This window comes from Saimiri boliviensis, chromosome 2, assembly GCF_048565385.1.
Source record: "Saimiri boliviensis isolate mSaiBol1 chromosome 2, mSaiBol1.pri, whole genome shotgun sequence".
Taxonomy (NCBI): domain Eukaryota; kingdom Metazoa; phylum Chordata; class Mammalia; order Primates; family Cebidae; genus Saimiri; species Saimiri boliviensis.
In genome coordinates, this window is record NC_133450.1 from 214,519,489 (window position 1) to 214,536,352 (window position 16,864).

Consider the following 16,864-nt stretch of genomic DNA (forward strand, 5'->3'; position numbering starts at 1 on the left):
CACTCAAATAATTTGAGTCTTTCGGGTTCCCAGTTACTTTGTTAAATGCCTTTCCTGGTTAACCAGTGTTTTACATCTGTTACCTGCAGGGGATAGTGTATTACCTCATTTTATACATGAGGAAACTGAGACTCAGGAAAGTGAAAGGACTTGCCCAGGGTTCCACAGTTGATAAGTGACACGACCAGAATTGCAGCCTGGACCTGCAAAACCCCCAAATCGGGCCTCTCCTCACTGACTGTTCCTGGGGGTGAGGTAGTAGGAGTGGGGCTTAAGACACCCAGGTTTCCTACTGTCTCTCAGGAATAGTGGCCAGATGTTCTGCCAGGACTCCAGGGCATTCCTCCTGCCTCCCAACCACCTGCTTCCTCTGATGCCCGACACGTCATCCTCTCCCTGCATGCACATCAGATTACACCGTTCTCCAGGAAGATAGGATGAGGCAAGCCTTGAACCTTGTCAGGCCTTGGGGATGCTTGCAGCAAGCCTCCAGCATCTGGGGGAGGCTGTTTCTGCAGCAGACATGTAGGGTGGCCCTATGGCTGACGCAGAACTCCCCATGGGTAAGGTGAGCTCAGCCGGATCACATCCCATGACCGTGTCTGAGCAGTGGAAGACAAACCCAGAGAAGTCTGGGAGCAGGTCCCCACCCAGAGAGGCGAAGCCTTATGCTGCCTCCTGACAGCCTGTGTGGCTCTTGCTTCTCCCTTGCTCTGTCCTCCCTCGCCAGCAGACTTTCTTAGCCTGGGCCTGGGTGGCCAAGGCAGGCTGTTTTTTCCGGCCTCAAAGGATTTCTCAGTGTTTCTCACCTTCTGTCTTTGTCTCCTTATGGGGTGGACCAGGCATCTGGGAGGTGGCAAAGGGGTAGTCCTGCCTCGAAATCACTGAGCGTCCTTTTATAGAAAAAAACAGGCTGAGAGAAAGAAATGACTTGGCCAGGGTCACTACCCAAGAGGCTAGTTTCCTGTTTGTGCCTCCAGCTATCTTGGGGCAGCTTCCTGCACCCCAGCTGAAGGCTAGCCTTTGTTACATGCTCACTGTCAGCCAGGCTTTGTTCCGTATCCTCTTGGCAATCCTATGACGTAAATACTATTATTATATCCATTTTATAGGAAGGGAATTTGAGAGAAGCTCAGAGAGGTGACTTAACCTGTTAAGACCACACAGCTTATGAGTGGCAGAGTCCAGGTTTGAACTCAGTCTGGCTTCAGAGGTCATCTTCTTTCCTATCAGGTGATACATGCTGAAACTTATTTGACTTGCAGGCATCATAGAAACAAGAGTGAGGGTGCTAAATCCTTGAATGACTCAGCTCCTGCAGAGTTGGGTCTGAAGACGCCTCCTGGCCTTGGCTTTTCTGAGAGAAGATAACCACACTGGGCCGGGTGCAGTGCCTCACACCTGTCCCAGCCCTTTGGGAGGCCAAGGTGGGTGGATCACCTGAGGTCAGGAGTTTGAAACCCGCCTGACCAACATGGTGAAACCTCATCTCTACTAAAAAGATACAAAATTAGCCAGGTATGCTGGCAAATGCTTGTAATCCCAGCTACTCGGGAGGCTGAGGCAGGAGAATCACTTGAACCCAGGAGGCAGATGTTGCAGTGAGCCAAGATCGTACCATTGCACTCCAGCCTGGGCAACAAGTGTGAAACTCCACCTCAGAAAAAGAAAAAAAAGAAGATAGCCACACAGCACCTACTGTGGGCCCAGGCACTCCAGGTGCCAGAATGGCCCATGCTTCTCTGAGGATACCTTAGACCAGGTGCTGAGACCCAGTCAAGTCTCTCTTCCCTTCCTCTCCCCGTCCCACTCCTATTCCAGTAGCTAGTCAGGCTCTGCCCACTCTTGCCCAGGAGAAGCCCCATTCTTGTGGACAGTGGAAGGGCCTCAGCCAGCTTGCCTGAGTCCTGGCTTGGAAGGATGGTTGCCCCCATATGCCTCAGTTCCCTGCACCTGCTTCTTCTCCCCCCATCCTCCCTCTGACTCCCCTGTTTTCTCTGCTTTCGCCTTCCCCTAGTGTTCCTCTGTCTCCTTTCGTGTTGTGTCAGAAGCCATGATTTCCAGTCTTCTCACCTGGAAGATGGAGAGAAAGATAGACCTGACCCCCGCAGGATTCTGAGGCTCAAACTGAAAGCCTGGTGGTGGGACGCCTGTGACAGGTGACTCCTCGTCTCACCCCCTTCTTTCTTCTTTGTGAAGGAGAGTCACTGGAGGACGTGGAACAGCTGGGCCTTGTGGAGGGAGCAGGTGGGAGGAAGACTGGCCATGACCAACCTCACGGGGTGTAGTCTAGCTTTGCTGCTGGCTTGTGTCAGGTCCTGGCGAGCTGGGGAGCCCCTGCGGCCTCAGCCTCCTCTTCTGAAAAATGGGGCAATGGTAATGCCTGTCTGTGGAGTGATGAGGAGTAAATGAGACCGGGCCATAAAGTACCTAATGTTGTGCCCAGCACATAGTGCCCAAAGAGGGCCACCGTCCCTTCTCTTATTCTTGAGGTTTCGCTTCCTTGTTTGATTTTTGAGCTTTTTTGGTACCTTCACCGAATTTGAAGTTTTACTATTGTTCGTTGTGTCTAAAATCTTCCTCAGAAGCCCAGGGCCTCTAACCTGATCATGAGTTTTGGAGTTTTGTTTTTTTGCTTTCCTGTTTCCTGTGCAAAAAAAAGGAACCTGTACCTTTAAGACCCAGCAGGCCCAAGTAGGACACTGGCCCTTTAAAAGCACATTACAGAGAGTTGGAACATAGCCTTTGTTGAACTAACCATGATTAGTCCCAGCGGACAGGGCTGGAGTGGCGTGTCTGGGAGCAAAGCAGGGCTGGGCTGGCCAGGGCCGGCAGGGAGCAGTGGACAGCAGGAAGGCCGGCCCAGCCACTCGGCTTCCCAAGCCCGGTGGCCATGCTGAGGGATGGTGAGTGGCCTGAGTGGAGTTTAGAACAAGGGAGGCTGGGAAAGCCAGGAGGGAGGCAGCTTTAGGGTCCAGGGGTACCTGAATGAGCTGGGTGGCAGCAGACACCCCCAGTGAGCGACTGTCACAGGAGCCGGTTCCCAGAGGGACTCCAGAACACCCTGGGATGCCGTCTCTGCCCCTCTGTGCAGACGTAGAAGCAGTTAGGATGGCCCTGCCAAAAAGCAGGTCACCAAGAAGAGCTGTTGCTGTTCTAAGTTTTTAAAATGAGAGGAAGCCCAGTGTGAGTCGCTCCGTCCCCCAGGCGCAACGGCCGCTGTAGTGTGCTCTGTTGAAAACCGGGAAATGCCAGGGACTGTTGACAAGTTTTCTGAGCTGAGGAGCTTTTGCTCTGAGCTGGCCTTTGCTCTGAGCTGGCTGGGTGGGGCTGCACTGGGGTTTAGGGGCCATGGTATCTCTGCCCCAGCCCTTCAGCAGAACTTTCTTTTTCCTTCTCCCTTCCTGCCTCCACTATAGTCCGTGGGGCCCAGGACCGCTGGGTGGGGTGTAGGCGGGTGGGAGATTGGGAAGGCTGTGTCTGGGCCACGAGTGTGTTTTGGCTCTACTTAAATACTTGAAACAGTTGTCAGAAACCAGATCACCTTGGTGTGATAGCGTCTTCACTGGGCAAGTACCCATTTCTGGAGAAGTCAGAGGAAGGATTGGGCTTGTTACAGCCAAGTCTCAGTGCAGGTTGGTCCTAACCACCTTCATTACCACTGCTGGGGGTGGATGAGACTGCCTGCCAGTAGGTGTCCTCACTGTTTTACAGACAGCCGCCCAGGAGGTGCCAAAGGCAGGGCTCTCAGTACATTTCTGGTGACCCAGGTTCCTGCAGTTATTTAAAAGTTGTGCATTTGGTCATAGGATTTTGTAGGTTTGGTGAAAACCTGAGACATCCACAGGCAGTGAAGAGAGTTTGGAGTTTGGAGTTAACAGCTCAAGTGCCAGGTGTCCTGCTCCACCTCTGTGGCCTTAGGCAAGCTGCTTGACCTCTCTGAGCCTTTGCTTCAGAGCAGAGGGCGTGTGTATAGGTGCAAAGCCTGGAGGGAGCCTGGAGGGAGTTGTCGGTTCTGGGAAGGCTTTGTGGAGGTGGTGGCCTTTGAGCCAGGCTTAGGGATAGGCTGCTGGAGTGCAGCCCCTTGAGCAGAGGCATGCAGTTTAGCATGATAAGCCAGATAGGGCCAAGCAGGGCTGGTATGGCTGGATTGGAACCTGGAAATGTACATTGGAAAGCTGGATTTTAAGTATGTTGCTTTCGCAGTTGGAATCCTGTGGGCCAGGTGACAAATGACAGACAAGGCTAGCTTAGGTTAGCCTAGAGTCAGCCAGTATGGAATGAGGGGGAAAAGGGCGGACCCTGAAGTCTGACACACTGGCCTTGGGAAGCCCCTGGAGGTCTCAGAGCCTCATTCTCTACTGCAATTAGCTGAGTAAGGGTCAGAGGTGCAGAGCCAGTGCCTGCTACGTGCACTTCCCAGGTGTGTCAGCTCACTGTGGTATGGTGGGTGAGCAGGTACTTGAGAGCCACAGGTGGCTTTGGTGCATGGTCACTAGTAGCAGGCAGAACTCGGTAACCACACTCCTGGTTTTCTTTGACATGGTGTCTCTGAGTTTCTGCCTGTGCCAGTGGCCTGGGACCCTGTGGCTTACTGACAGCCACCTTCCTGTTGTCTTGCTGCTGCTGAACACTCCTGGCTGTCTCCTGCTAGTTACAGTCTGAGAAGTAGCTGCTTTGATGCCCCATGCGGACTTCCAGACCTCAGGGTTTGGGAGGAATGGGCAGCTGCCATCCCTAGGCCCATAGCCCCACATGCTTCGTGTTGACATAGTGGAGACACTCAGTGGCTGCGCTGGTGGCTGTACGACTGCCCAGGATCAGGACGGAGAGTGCCTTACTATGATGCATCTTCAGCAAGTTCTGGCAGGAGGCAAGGGCATCCCACTTGACGGTAGAGGAAGCTGAGATGCAGGAGAGGTCCATGGAGGTCCATGCTCCTTTGACCCCACGCTCCTTGCCTTCACATCTTCGACTCTTCTGCCTCTCTGAGCTCAGGCTGCTAACAAGGAGGGAGCCTTGTATGCCACAAAGTCCCTCTGTTCCAAATGGTGGCTGGAATGGAAGAGATAGTTGAGCTTTGGTGACCACTGGGGCTGGAGTCTAGGATGCCAGCATTTGTTCCTAGATTTGTCCGTCTCTTCTTAAATGGCAGTCTGTGAGATGCCTGCTTAAAATGGACTGTATTCTGAAGTCTGCTCTTGGAGTGACGGGATGGAGCAGGTAAGGTGGTCTGGGGTCAGTTGGCAGAGAAGCTTTTTGAGAGCTCAGCTGTAGGGAGAGTCAGGAAGGATCTGCTGGGCAGAGTGAGAGACAGACCTTAAAAATGTCCTGGGCCCCAGAAGAAGCCAGGAGCATCCAGAGAAGTGCTGGCAGGAGGGGCATGCGGGAAAGGACAGAATGCCCAGAGAAGGCAGTTTCAGCCCAGCCTGGATGGGCATGCGGGCAGCCAGGGCTAATCACTGGGGCTGTGTATGGAGAGTTTGCTGCAGGTCAGGTGAGCCCTACAGCCAAAGGTGGTGGTGTCCCTGTTTTCCAGATGAGAAAACTGAGTCACACAATTTAATTTTACCAAAGTCACAGAGTTTTATGTGTGTGTTTTTAAGGAACCATGTCTACTTAACACATTCAACCAGCATAGTGCTAGGAGCTGGGGTTGTACGGACAAGCGGCTGGTCCTTGGTTGAGGCAGGAAACCTGGCCCTCAAGGATGGGGGCAGGAGGCCATCCCTAGATCACCCCAATATGAATGGCCCACATGGTCCCAGGAAGCCACGTGGCATGGCACCCAGGTCTTGGGTGGAAGAGATGAAATGGAAGAAGATGCTGCCTCTGTCTCCACGTTCTGTTGAGGGGCTAAGCATGGGCTAGGGAGGGCTTCCTGGATGTGGAGAGCTGGGAGGAATTAGGTAAGTCAGAGGGAAGCACTTCCTGGAGAATGAAATTCTCACTTTTCAGCTCGTTTATTCTTTTTGTTTCATTATCATTTCCCACTTGGGTCTTGCATCCCCAGGGCCCTTAGGTGGCTGTTGGAGGTGCGGGGACCAGTTAGAAACCAGTCCCACTCAAGCCATGATGCATAGGTCTGTTCACGTGTGAGGAGGAGCCAGGCACAGACTGAGCTCAAGGAGAGGGAGTGCCTGGGTCAGGGCCTTGAAACATTCTCGGGAGTGATCCAAATGGAGAGATTGGGGGAGGGCAGTGGGCTTGCACGTCTGTGATGGGTTCTAGAGCCTGGGAGCTTCAGGGTTGCTGCAGTTGTGTCTGGGTTTGGAGCCCCAGGTGCAGGGGAGTTGGGCTCTTTTCCTGGGGTTGGGAGTCGGTGGGGGGGGCGGGGCTGTCACCCTCCCTAAACTTTCTGAGTGGCTAGGCCAAGCCTGGTAGTTTTTCCTACAGGCCAGGGAGGGCTGGAGAGTTGTCACTGCGCAGAAGTAGGAGGGGCAGCGGCAGCCAGGCCACAGCTCATTTTCGATTTGCCCACCACTTACCCTCATCCATGAGTGTTCCGTAGATGCTCTTCTTTTAAAATTCAGGGCACTTCGCTGTTCTACTGAGGTTTATGAATGTTTAAAAACTGCTTTGTGGTCCCCAAAGTAATTTGACAAGTCTGACAGCTATTGATTAAAAACCTGAAATTATTCCGGCTGCAGGATGACTTTGGGGATTAGATGGAAAGTTTTTTGTTTCTTCTCTCTGTCTCTCTGCATGCCCCCCCTCCCCAAAAAAAGAAATAAGTGGAAAGGTAAATTTTGTGTTCTTGTTTTTTGAAAACTCTGTTAGGCCTGCACAGTTTGTATGAGAAGAGGATGCTGAAGGCTGCCTCTCATTCAGGAGCCAGTACCAGCGCCCTATTGAATCCCTGGTCACCCCTGAGCTTTGGCCCAATTCGCCCCAGGCAGCAGTGAGATGCTACTATTATGTTATTAACAGATGCTGGTGGTGGTGGTGGTAGCAGTTGTGATAGTTTATTGTCCCTTATGTTCTAGGGACTTGACATAGGGTTTTTGTGGCTTTCTCTGAAGTAGCTCAGCGTGTGAAGAAACAGCACCTAAAGAGGGGAGGAAACGCATTCAAGGTCTATCATAGACTCTAGATAGAGCTGGGACAGAGACCTAGGACTCCCTCGGGGAGAGGAACGGGCCCTTGCTGGGGTACTGGATGATTGGATCCCTGGACTCCAGGCCTAACCCCCTGCGGAGCAGGTGCAGAGGGTGACCAGGACATTAGAACCCCAGCTTTCACTTCTGGACCATGTGACCTAGCCAAGCCACTCCCTGTCTCCAAGCTTCTGTTTCGTCTTTAGAAACAGAAAGCTTCCAGTGAACCTTTTGGACTAAGTGGGTGTGTACGGGAAAAGTTGCCTCATGAGCCAGGGTTCCTGGGACCTGAGTCTGAATCCCTGCTCTCCCATTCTGGGACGGTGCTGCCTTTTGTGCAGCATTGTTGGGGGAAGGCCGTGAGAGGATCTGTGTCCTTTGGTAAGAACACCTGCAGCTAGCACGTAGCAGGTGCTTAGTGAGTGGCTGTTAGGTCCAGGCTGCCACAGTGTCATTCCTTCGGTCAGCCTATAGTGGGTACCGCAGGACACCAGGCCTCTGGCTACATTGTAGCCGTCGCAAGCAATGAGCTGCCCCATCCTTCTGTTTTGGTTGTAGGGTGTGGACCCTCCTTTGCCAGCTCAGCTCTGTGATGTGGGGAAAGCACAGGCTCCCAGGGGTGAGGGCAGAAGGCCAGGTGCCTCCCTGTTTCCCAGCTCAGGGCTCTCTGTGTGTATGGGGGCGTCACACTAGGTCCTGCTGACTGCTAGGACCTGCCCCTTACCTTGGCCCGAGGGAACCCTGGGCTGAGAGGGACCACACCTCTCGGCCCTGTCGTCCCTGGAAGCCTTCCCAGGGAGGGAAGCCAACCTCTCTGCCTTTTTAGGAGAGGCTCTGTCTCCCCAGGGCCCTGGGAGCCACCAGGCAGCTGCATTCCTCTCCTCTCCCCTGGGATCCTAGCTGGGCCAGGAGTGAGCACTGGCCTTCTAAGCAGTCGGTTCCCAGGCCAGCAGGGCAAGGCTGGGCTTGAGGAGAGAGCTCTGCTGGACATAACCAGGCAGGGCACTGCCCTGTTTATGTCCTGCTGCTTGATTCCCAGCAGGTCAGTACATTCATTCTGACCGTGTCCAGACTCTGTCTCCTTCCAATGTGAGCAGAGACTTCTAGCACAGCCCCGAGACCAGCCAGGCTGTGACAGGCAGAAGCATAATTGGCATGTTCTGACTTGATTGGGCCTAGAGAGTGCTGAAATCCTGACTCCAGAACCAGCTGGCCCCGCCAGCCTTCAGGTGGGCACCGACTCCATGGAGACAAACCTTGTCCAGGGTTTCTCTTCCTTCCAGATCTGGTTGGGGCAGTGGTCAGTGGCTTGGGACCACACAGGCTGGTGGGCTGGAGACTGGGGCTGGGGATGGCTGTGCTTGGAAGTCACAGGCAGAAGGGGCCAAAGGGCCCCCTCACAGGGGTCTACTGCCCACTGCTAGGCATACCTTCTGCTCTTTTCATTTTGCTTCAGGAAATTAAGGGCTTTTTAAAGAAATTTGAGGTATCCCAGAGCATTTGGGGAGATATGATTGATCCCCGTTTTGCAGATGGGGAAAGCTGAGGTATGGAGCATGTAAAGATTTTGAGCTGTCGGAACAGGAACAGGGAACAGCCTGGGAAGTCCATATCTTGTCACTCCAAATTGTCAAAAGCATGACCTATCCCAGAAACATCAGCCTTAGGGGATAGCAGCGTGTGCATCATTTACCAGTATTGTTCATGGCTGTTTCTCCAGCTCAGCATCGTGGCTGGCAGTGAGGTGGGTGAATAGAACAGACCAAAGTGGCATGAACAGTCACAAGCAACTGATGGGAATTCCTGACACCCCTGCCCTCTTGACCCTCTCTCCTGTATGGTCTCATTTGTTCCTTAGAGTAACCTGTGAGGAAGGTTTGTCGTTACCCTCACTGTGGATGGGGAAACTGGGTCCTAGGGAGTTGAATGACTCAAAGTACCCAAGGTTGTGTGTTTCATAAGGAATAGAGACTGGGTTTGCTCTACAGCCAGGCACACTTGACACTAGGCCCTCTGTCTTGCTGGCAGCCGCAGGTGCATTTCTGTAGCATTCACTTGTGTACGTGTGTGTGTGTGTGTGTGTGTGTGTGTGTGTGTGTGTGTTTAATCCCAGGGCTCACTCCACTGCCTGCCTGTGTGCACTGCCCAGCCTGTTACCCTGGCAGCCCTAACCATGCAGCATGTCTTAAAGGGGCCTCCCAGCTCCTGCTTGCACACTTCCAGAGACAGGGAGCCCACTCTCTAAAACCAGAGGAGCCTGGCCCATTTGGGGACATCTGTGATTGAGCTGGAAGTGGCCTCTCCTGGTCCTACCCTTGCCCTTTGGGGCTACACAGGACAGCTCCCTCTGAGCTTTTGAGATTTGGAGGGTGACCCTGAGCCTCTTACTTTCCCAGCCAAACAATCCCACTCTCAATTCCCCCCACACAGTAGCTGAGAATACCCTTTAGGGCTTTTTAATTACTGTAAGTTTTGGTTTGGGGTCCTTTCCTTCCTTGGAATAATGAGTTTGCTGAACTTCTGTGTCACTAACCTTTTAAGAGAAAAAAGAATCAGAGTTGAAAAACAGCTTGTGGGTTGGCTGGAAGGCTATCAGATAAGGCTAGGCCCCAAGAGCTGGGACAATGTCCCTGTTGTTCTGCTGCTGCCCCTCACAATGAGCTGCTGTTGGGCCCTGACGCTGTCTCCCACAGCGGCTCCCTGTGCCTTGTGCCCACGTTTCCTGGTCCCTGGGCAGGGGCTGCCCCATCCTGTATCCCCTAGCCCTTCCTTCCCCACCTGGAGTGAGTGGGTTACATCTAGTGTGTTAGCTGGCTGTGGACCTTTCCTCCCTGCCTGGCTGCTGTGGGTTACCCCTGGATGATGGAAAGGCCAGGCTGAGGCTGGTGCAGTTAGTCTTGGACTCCACTGAACTGGGTTCACATCTGACTCGGCCACTAGCTACACAAGTGATCTTGGTCAGGTGGGAGATTGTGAGCCGGTTTAGATAGCGTGGTGTGAGTTGTCTGCCTGGAGAGACCAGGGACTGCTTTGTGATGGCAACATTGGGCTGGGCCTTGAAAACTGAGAATGGACTTTGTTTGGCAGAGAAGTGGAGGGAGAGGCAGAATGGGCAGGCTCAGGAGACAGCTTGGACACGGGCCCTTGGAGGATAAGAGTTTGCAGCTTGGTCAGGAAGTACCTGGGGAGGAGAGTCCAGGTCACTTGGCCAGGGTGTAGTGCAAAGAGCCTTTCAGGAGGGCTCAGACGTCAGCATCTGGGACTTGATTATCTTATAGGCCACGACGCAAGAGATGAAGGACAGGAGTGAGGAGGCCATGCTAGGTGGAGTGGCTTGTCCAGTGAAGGGTGCTGCTGTGGTCTAGGGAGGTGGCCAGTGGAACTCCCATTTCCCTCTGCCCTCCCAGGCCCTGGCCAAGCTCCTCTGCCGCAGTGGAGTCCAGGGCAGGTCACCCTAGCTGTGGCCTTGACTGTCCTGTGTGTGACCTGGGTATCCTGGTACCACCCCGTTCCTGGGAGCAGGAAGAATTCCATGCCATGGAGGACAGGCAAAGGGCCTCTAGTCCCTGGAGCGCTGTCATGGCGCTAGTGATTTGCCACATTTAGAAGTGTCTCAGGGCTGGGGCTATGGGGAGCAGGGTACAACCACAGAGGGTAGGATGAGCCTCTTAACCTTGAAAGGGATGGGGGAAGCACCCCGTACTTGGACAGAGCAGGCAGGGGCATTTCCCGGAGACTCTGGAATGAACACTGGAATGCTGCACTTGGGACTTGGCCTTGAACAGGCAGCTGCTCTGACGACCCACCCTCAGGCCTTCTTTGTCTCTTCTCCAAGGGAACAACCACATCACCAGGATTTGCAGGCTGAGGGAGGACTATCCTTATCCCTGCTGACTTCCTGCTCCCTCTGAGCTTAGCTGACCTTGGCTGCTGGTGTGTTGGGGTTTTGGTCCAGGAACTCTAAGGCTCTGGGCCTTGGAGCCAGCCAGACCCAAACCTACCCACAGGGGAGAAAGCTCTGTGACAGACGTTCCCAGCACAACCTGGATGTGGCTGTCTGCCCAGGGATTCCAGGAAGGCTTCAGGGAAGAAGGGGCACTGAAGCTGGGTGTTGAAGGTTGGATAGGAGAGGGGAAGGAGACTTCTGGGCAGAGAGGACAGCATGTGCCTGGGACCCCACCTGAGACTCCTGCTCCCTGGTGTGGAGGGGCCCAGCAGGCAGGCTGCTGCGAGAATGGGCCTGTTCAGCTGGGGCAGGCAGGTAGATGCCAGCCAGTGGCCTGGAGTGCCAAGTTCCAGGGCTGGCATTGAATCCCGTGTGGTCTTGAGAGGGGATCCCTTCACCCCCACAACTCAGAGGGCTGAAGTTGCCGCCTTCACAGCACCTTGCGTGTGTGCCAAGTGCCTGTGTTTTCTGGGTGAAGCAAGCCTCCTCCCTCCTTTTTCAGGTGAGGAAGTGGACCCCAAAGGTTTGGGTGTGGCAGCCACACTAAAGCAAAGATGGGATGCTGGGCACATATCTTGCCCTCCCTGGCAGGCCTGTTTCTCTTGTGTAAAGCGGGGCGAGGTCAGCATCTGCCTCTTGGGCTCGTGGAGATTCTGTGAAGTGACTTGTGGGGTGGTTCCTGTGATGTGTGGTCCAAGATAAGCCTGTCCTGGGGATGCCAGCTCTGCCTTGGTGAGGAGGGGCAGACAGTGTGGAGCCCACTCCTTGGTTTGAGACCTGCTTCTAGAGTAGGCGTGTGACGTCCTGGCAGGGTCGTTGTAAGAAGTAGCTCAGACCTGGGCCATGGAAGTGATTTGCAGGGGTGGAATCCCCATGTGAAGGCCTTTTGCCCTCCTTGGTGCCACCTCGCCTAGGGGACCAAAGCTCTAGTCTCCAAGGACCACAGGATGTGAGAGGGGAAAGCCATCGTGAGACTGAGCTGGGCACAGGGTCGAGGCGATGAAGTGGGCCATGCAGTCGGAACACCTTCCCTCCCACCTCAGCCTTGAGCAACAGAGAAGGACCTGACCCAGGGCTGGGGGAGAGCAGAGGCCCTGAAAGTAAGGGCATCGGCCCCTAGATACCACACCACACAGGGCAGCTGTGGTCAGGGCTCCTGGACTGACCTGGTTCCCATCCCAGCAGGGGGCCTTGAGCAGCTCGAGTAACTGCTCCTCCCTGACCCTGTTATACCTTTCTGTAAAATGGGTAGATGAAAACCCCTGGCAGGGCTGTGTGCAGTTGAAATAGGAAAAAAGGGATGTGCAAGTGACCAACTGGGTGCTCACCCTGTGCTGACTAGAGGTGGGTGCCTACAAGCGTCCCCTCCTGGGAGTGGAGTGGGAGCAAGGTAGAAACCAGTGCTTGCTCACCTCCCTTCACCTGAGCGTCCCAGGTGGGGAGGCTGTGCCTAGCCTTGCCCCCTTGGAGCCTGGGCAGTCTGGTGCCCATCTCCTGCCCTGCCTCTGATACGCTGCTTCCCTAGCTTGACAAGGCAGAGGCTAGCAGAGAAAAAGGAAGTGGCCCAACAATGCCGGCACAGGACGAAGCCAGGGCCGGGGAGAAGCCTGCCTTGGGTGACTGAAGGAGCAGGTAGTCTCTGCTATGGAGTGGCCAGGGGCTGCTGCAGGCACAGGACAGGGCTGGCTTCCCAGAGGTGGTTCTTAGACCATGAGTTGGTCCTGCTGGGTTCAGGAAGTGACCAAATGACCATTTTTCCTTCCTGAGCCCCCTCATCTTATCAGCTGCCTCCATGGGCACACCCTGGCAGGGTCACAGCAGACCAGCTCCCTCTGGGCCCAGATAGGGTAGGAATCAAGGACACTGTGTGTCAGGGCCCGTAGATTCCAGGCTGGTCAGGAAGAAATGCATAGGAACAGGAGTGAGAGAGTGCAGGTCCACTGGCCCTGCCTTCACCACCCACTTGCTCTACTATCCAGGGAGAGTAGCCTGGGAGACCTTGCAGGAACCACTTGGGCCTCTGCGGGGTTGTGTTGCCCTGTTCCTCTTCCTCCTAGGGAATTTGGGCTGCAGGGTGGATGCAGCCTCTGCTCTACACCCCTCCTTTGGAAAAGCCCCCAGGGAAGCGGGAAGAGTCAGGGTTGCCAAAGTAGGCCAATCCAGGGTGTCCTAAGGGCCTTGAGCTTCCCCACAGCCCTCTCTTCTGCCAGGATCCTTTCCAGGCCAGCCAGAGCCTGCTTGTGGGACAGGATGGAGGGAAAGGAAGGGGACGACTCTGCAACCACAGGCTCCAGGATCTGGCTGTTTTGGGGTCTGGCCTGGGCCTGCTGGACCCTGGGGTTACAGGATCAGGGTCTCCTTAGGTTTCCCTGGGCAGGCCCAGCCTGCTGAAGCATGCTTCGCCTTTCCTCTCCACAGCCAGCTCACTCCTGCGTCCCAGGCAGGAGGCGGCCTCAGCTCATCAGCTACCCAGTTCCCCACTCTGTACTTCCTGGGTCCCTACCCCACCCTCCCTGGCTCCCAACATCTTTACCTGGCAGAGATTTTCCAAGCTAGGCCAGAAAGCAGCTGGGTTCCAGATGTCAGGCCTATGGTGCTGTGAGTCCCAGCCCTTCCCAGCCAGGGTGACTTCCCTACCATCAGGCAGGGCGTCTCTTCCTCTGAGGTATGAAGCCCCATGTGGGAGGGAGGCCTGGAGTCTGCCCTGGGAAGTGGGTGGCTCAGGTGGAATCTCAGCCCAGGGAGGACAGGCCCACCCATGGCATTGGCCACTGCCGTGACGGGGAGGAGGCTGGGCCTTGAAGGATCATTGGGAGAAGAGGCCTGTTTCAACACAGCGGTGTGATGTGTCGGGTCGGCCACAGTGCCCCTTTGTGAACTGGGCCTCCCAGGGAGGGCGCCCCGGAGGAACAGAGGCACATGCTGAGCATGCCCATGGGCTTAGGCCACAGCGGGAAGCCCCAGGAGGGAGTCCTTGAGGAAGCTGGGAAGGCCCTGCCCTGCCTTGAGCTTGTCTCACAGCCTTCCTCTGGCTCTGTGCATACCCTCTGCTTTCAGAGGCCAGCTTTGTGCTGGACTTGGAGAGGCAGAGGGAGCCTGTTGATTGGGTCTTCCAGGCTGGCCTCTGTGGAGTATCTAAGGGTTGGGGTTCAGCTCTGACTCCATACGGCATCTAGCATGGGACTCCATGTCAGGGAGGGTTCTTATGCTCAGAGGGCTATTGCCGTGGAGATGTGGAGCTTGGGGTGGGAGGGTGGCCTCTGTCAACCTGAGTCCCTCTGAGCAGGGATTTTCCTGCTCAACTCTGGGTTTCTGAGCACCCACAGAGTGGGCCTCAGTCCCCTGACCCGAGGCAGTCACAGAAATGAATGTACAGGTATTTACCCTCCAGGGAAGTGTCTGGTGGCTCTGCCAAGCCACAGGCCCCCCAGGTCAGGGGCCAAGCCTCAGCATGGCCCAAGGCAGGGGTCTTTGGAGAGGCAGGAAGAGAATGATGGACTGAGCACTTGGACCACTGGAGCCAGGAGCCAAAGGACATAGGGGGTTGACGGTAGGAGGTCCATGTGGGCTAAGCCTGGATCGGGTTTGTCACCAATCCCAGGGTTTGAGCCCTGGACACAAGCAGGGTGCAGCTTCTGCACCAGAGGTGGTCTTAACAGACCCAGCCTGTCTTTACGCTTTTCCTGTGTCCCACCGTCAGGGCTGGGGCTTTAGGAAGACACTGCTCTGTACTACTGACTTTGGAAAGAGATTTTACCTAACCTTGGAGCAGGTATCATCTGAGGTGCTTTCCATGTGATGCACTGAGGAAACTGAGGCTCAGAGGGAGACGATTTCCCCAGGGCCACACAGCAGGGGAGCAGTGGGCCCAGGCCTGGTCTGCATTTGGGTGCCAGGTGGCATCAGCCCTGTGTTCTCTGTGCTTGTGTTGGACCTGCTGACCTGGGCCCCGAGCCCCAGCATGTTCACCCTGATGGAGTGTGTGTTTTGGGTACTGTGCAGACTGCTGCATCCCTTCTGCTTTGAGACTGACCTCTCGCTGTCCTCATCTGTAAGATGGGAGCAGCAGGGTCCCTATGGTTCTCCCTTGTGTGGGGCTGGTAGTGTGGGACAGCGTATGATGAAGGGCTGTTAGCAGTGGTGTGCTGGATAAATGTTGGGACAGAGTGACTGCTCAGGCTTGGACAGGGACCAGTGCAAAAGGGAGGGGAAATGGGCAAGGCCCCAGAACTACAGGCAGCTGCCTGGGTCAGGTGAGCCTTCCCTGGGTCTCCGGGGCTGCTCAGGAGCCAAGCTGGCCCCTGCCCTGCAGGCTTACTTGCTAATGTTAACCCCAGAGTAGTCACCTAATGCTCACCTTAGTGCGGAGAAGGTTTCCACCAGTCTCTGTGATGGCCCTGCCCCCAGATCTGTCTTAAGACAGAAAGGAGGCCGGGCGCGGTGGCTCAAGCCTGTAATCCCAGCACTTTGGGAGGCCGAGGTGGGTGGATCACGAGGTCAGGAGATCGAGCCCATCCTGGTCAACATGGTGAAACCCCGTCTCTACTAAAAATAAAAATTAGCTGGGCATGGTGGCACGTGCCTGTAATCCCAGCTACTCAGGAGGCTGAGGCAGGAGAATTGCCTGAACCCAGGAGGGGGCGGTTGCAGTGAGCCGAGATCGCGCCATTGCACTCCAGCCTGGGTAACAAGAGTGAAACTCCGTCTCAAAAAAAAAAAAAAAAAAGAAAAGAAAGGAAAGAGAGTGGAGAGAAGTGACTGCCTCCCAGGAGGGGCAGGGGCGGGGCAGATGGGTGGGATGTGGCAACCAGCTTGGCCCAGCCTGCGGGATGGGGCCCAGGTTGACACACCTACTGCAACCCCAGGTCCCATCTGATGCCGAGGCTGAAGGAGTCTCGCTCCCACGAGTCCCTGCTCAGCCCCAGCAGTGCGGTGGAGGCGCTGGACCTCAGCATGGAGGAAGAGGTGGTCATCAAGCCCGTGCACAGCAGCATCCTTGGCCAAGACTACTGCTTCGAGGTGGGTCCCAACTCAGGGGTTGGGGTGGACACCCCCTCCTCTCCTGGCCTGGCTGGTCTCCTCCAGACATCCTCCTGGAGTCCAGTTCACTGTGGCCTCAGCAGGGGCCAGGGTCATGGGAGTAGTGGCCAGGCTCTTGTGGACAGTGGCTATTATTTACTGATAGCTTTCAGCTCCTAAGAGACCAAGTGGAGCTGGGGTGGGGACTGTCCTTTCTGTTCTCTAGGCTCTCTGAAAGTGGGCCAGCACCTGTTCTTCATGCTAACATGAAGCTGCTGGGGCCCTCAGTGGGTGACAGTGAGAGGGGAAAAGCCTGAATTTCTGAAGCACCAGAGCCCATGTCTTAGAGCCTGCTCACCCCCAAATGCAGTGTGGATAGCACAGAGTCTCCCCTTTTCTGTGCCTGTTCCCGTCTGTGAACAATAAGAGCCCAAATCTTTGCTGCCCTGCCATTCTGCGACCTGAGGTTGTATTGCAGAGTCAGTGACCCACCCTGGGCAAGGGTGTTACCTGGGGATGACCTGTCTAGTCTCTCATAGTAAATGGGGATCTGAGACTCAGAGAAGGCATGAAGACATCAGAGGTCACACAGCAAGGCTGAGACCAAGCCAGGAGTAGGGTTACTATTGCTGCAAGTGTTCCTGGGAGTTCCTCCTAATTGTTTCTGCAGTTATTCATATTGCTTCCTACTGGTTTCTGGGAAGATTCCTACCCCCAATAATCATGCTTAATCAGGAGAGCTCTCTGGTAGAGGAATGAGCCTGATAGTGGAAAGCAGCCACTTGGGGACTAGTGTGACAAT

The 16,864-nt window shown here is 55.1% G+C and overlaps 1 protein-coding gene across 10 annotated transcripts in view; it reads left to right on the forward strand.

Moving 5' to 3' along the window:
• The window catches only part of DAB2IP (DAB2 interacting protein), a 211,369-nt gene that overhangs the window by 167,015 nt on the left and 27,490 nt on the right, over positions 1-16,864 (forward strand). For 5 of the 10 annotated variants that reach the window (XM_039474934.2, XM_039474938.2, XM_039474940.2 and 2 more), the window contains one exon: positions 15,909-16,062. In XM_039474934.2, the coding sequence (XP_039330868.1) occupies positions 15,909-16,062 (154 nt within the window). The other 5 variants (XM_074395286.1, XM_074395284.1, XM_074395283.1 and 2 more) reach the window with 2 other exon arrangements.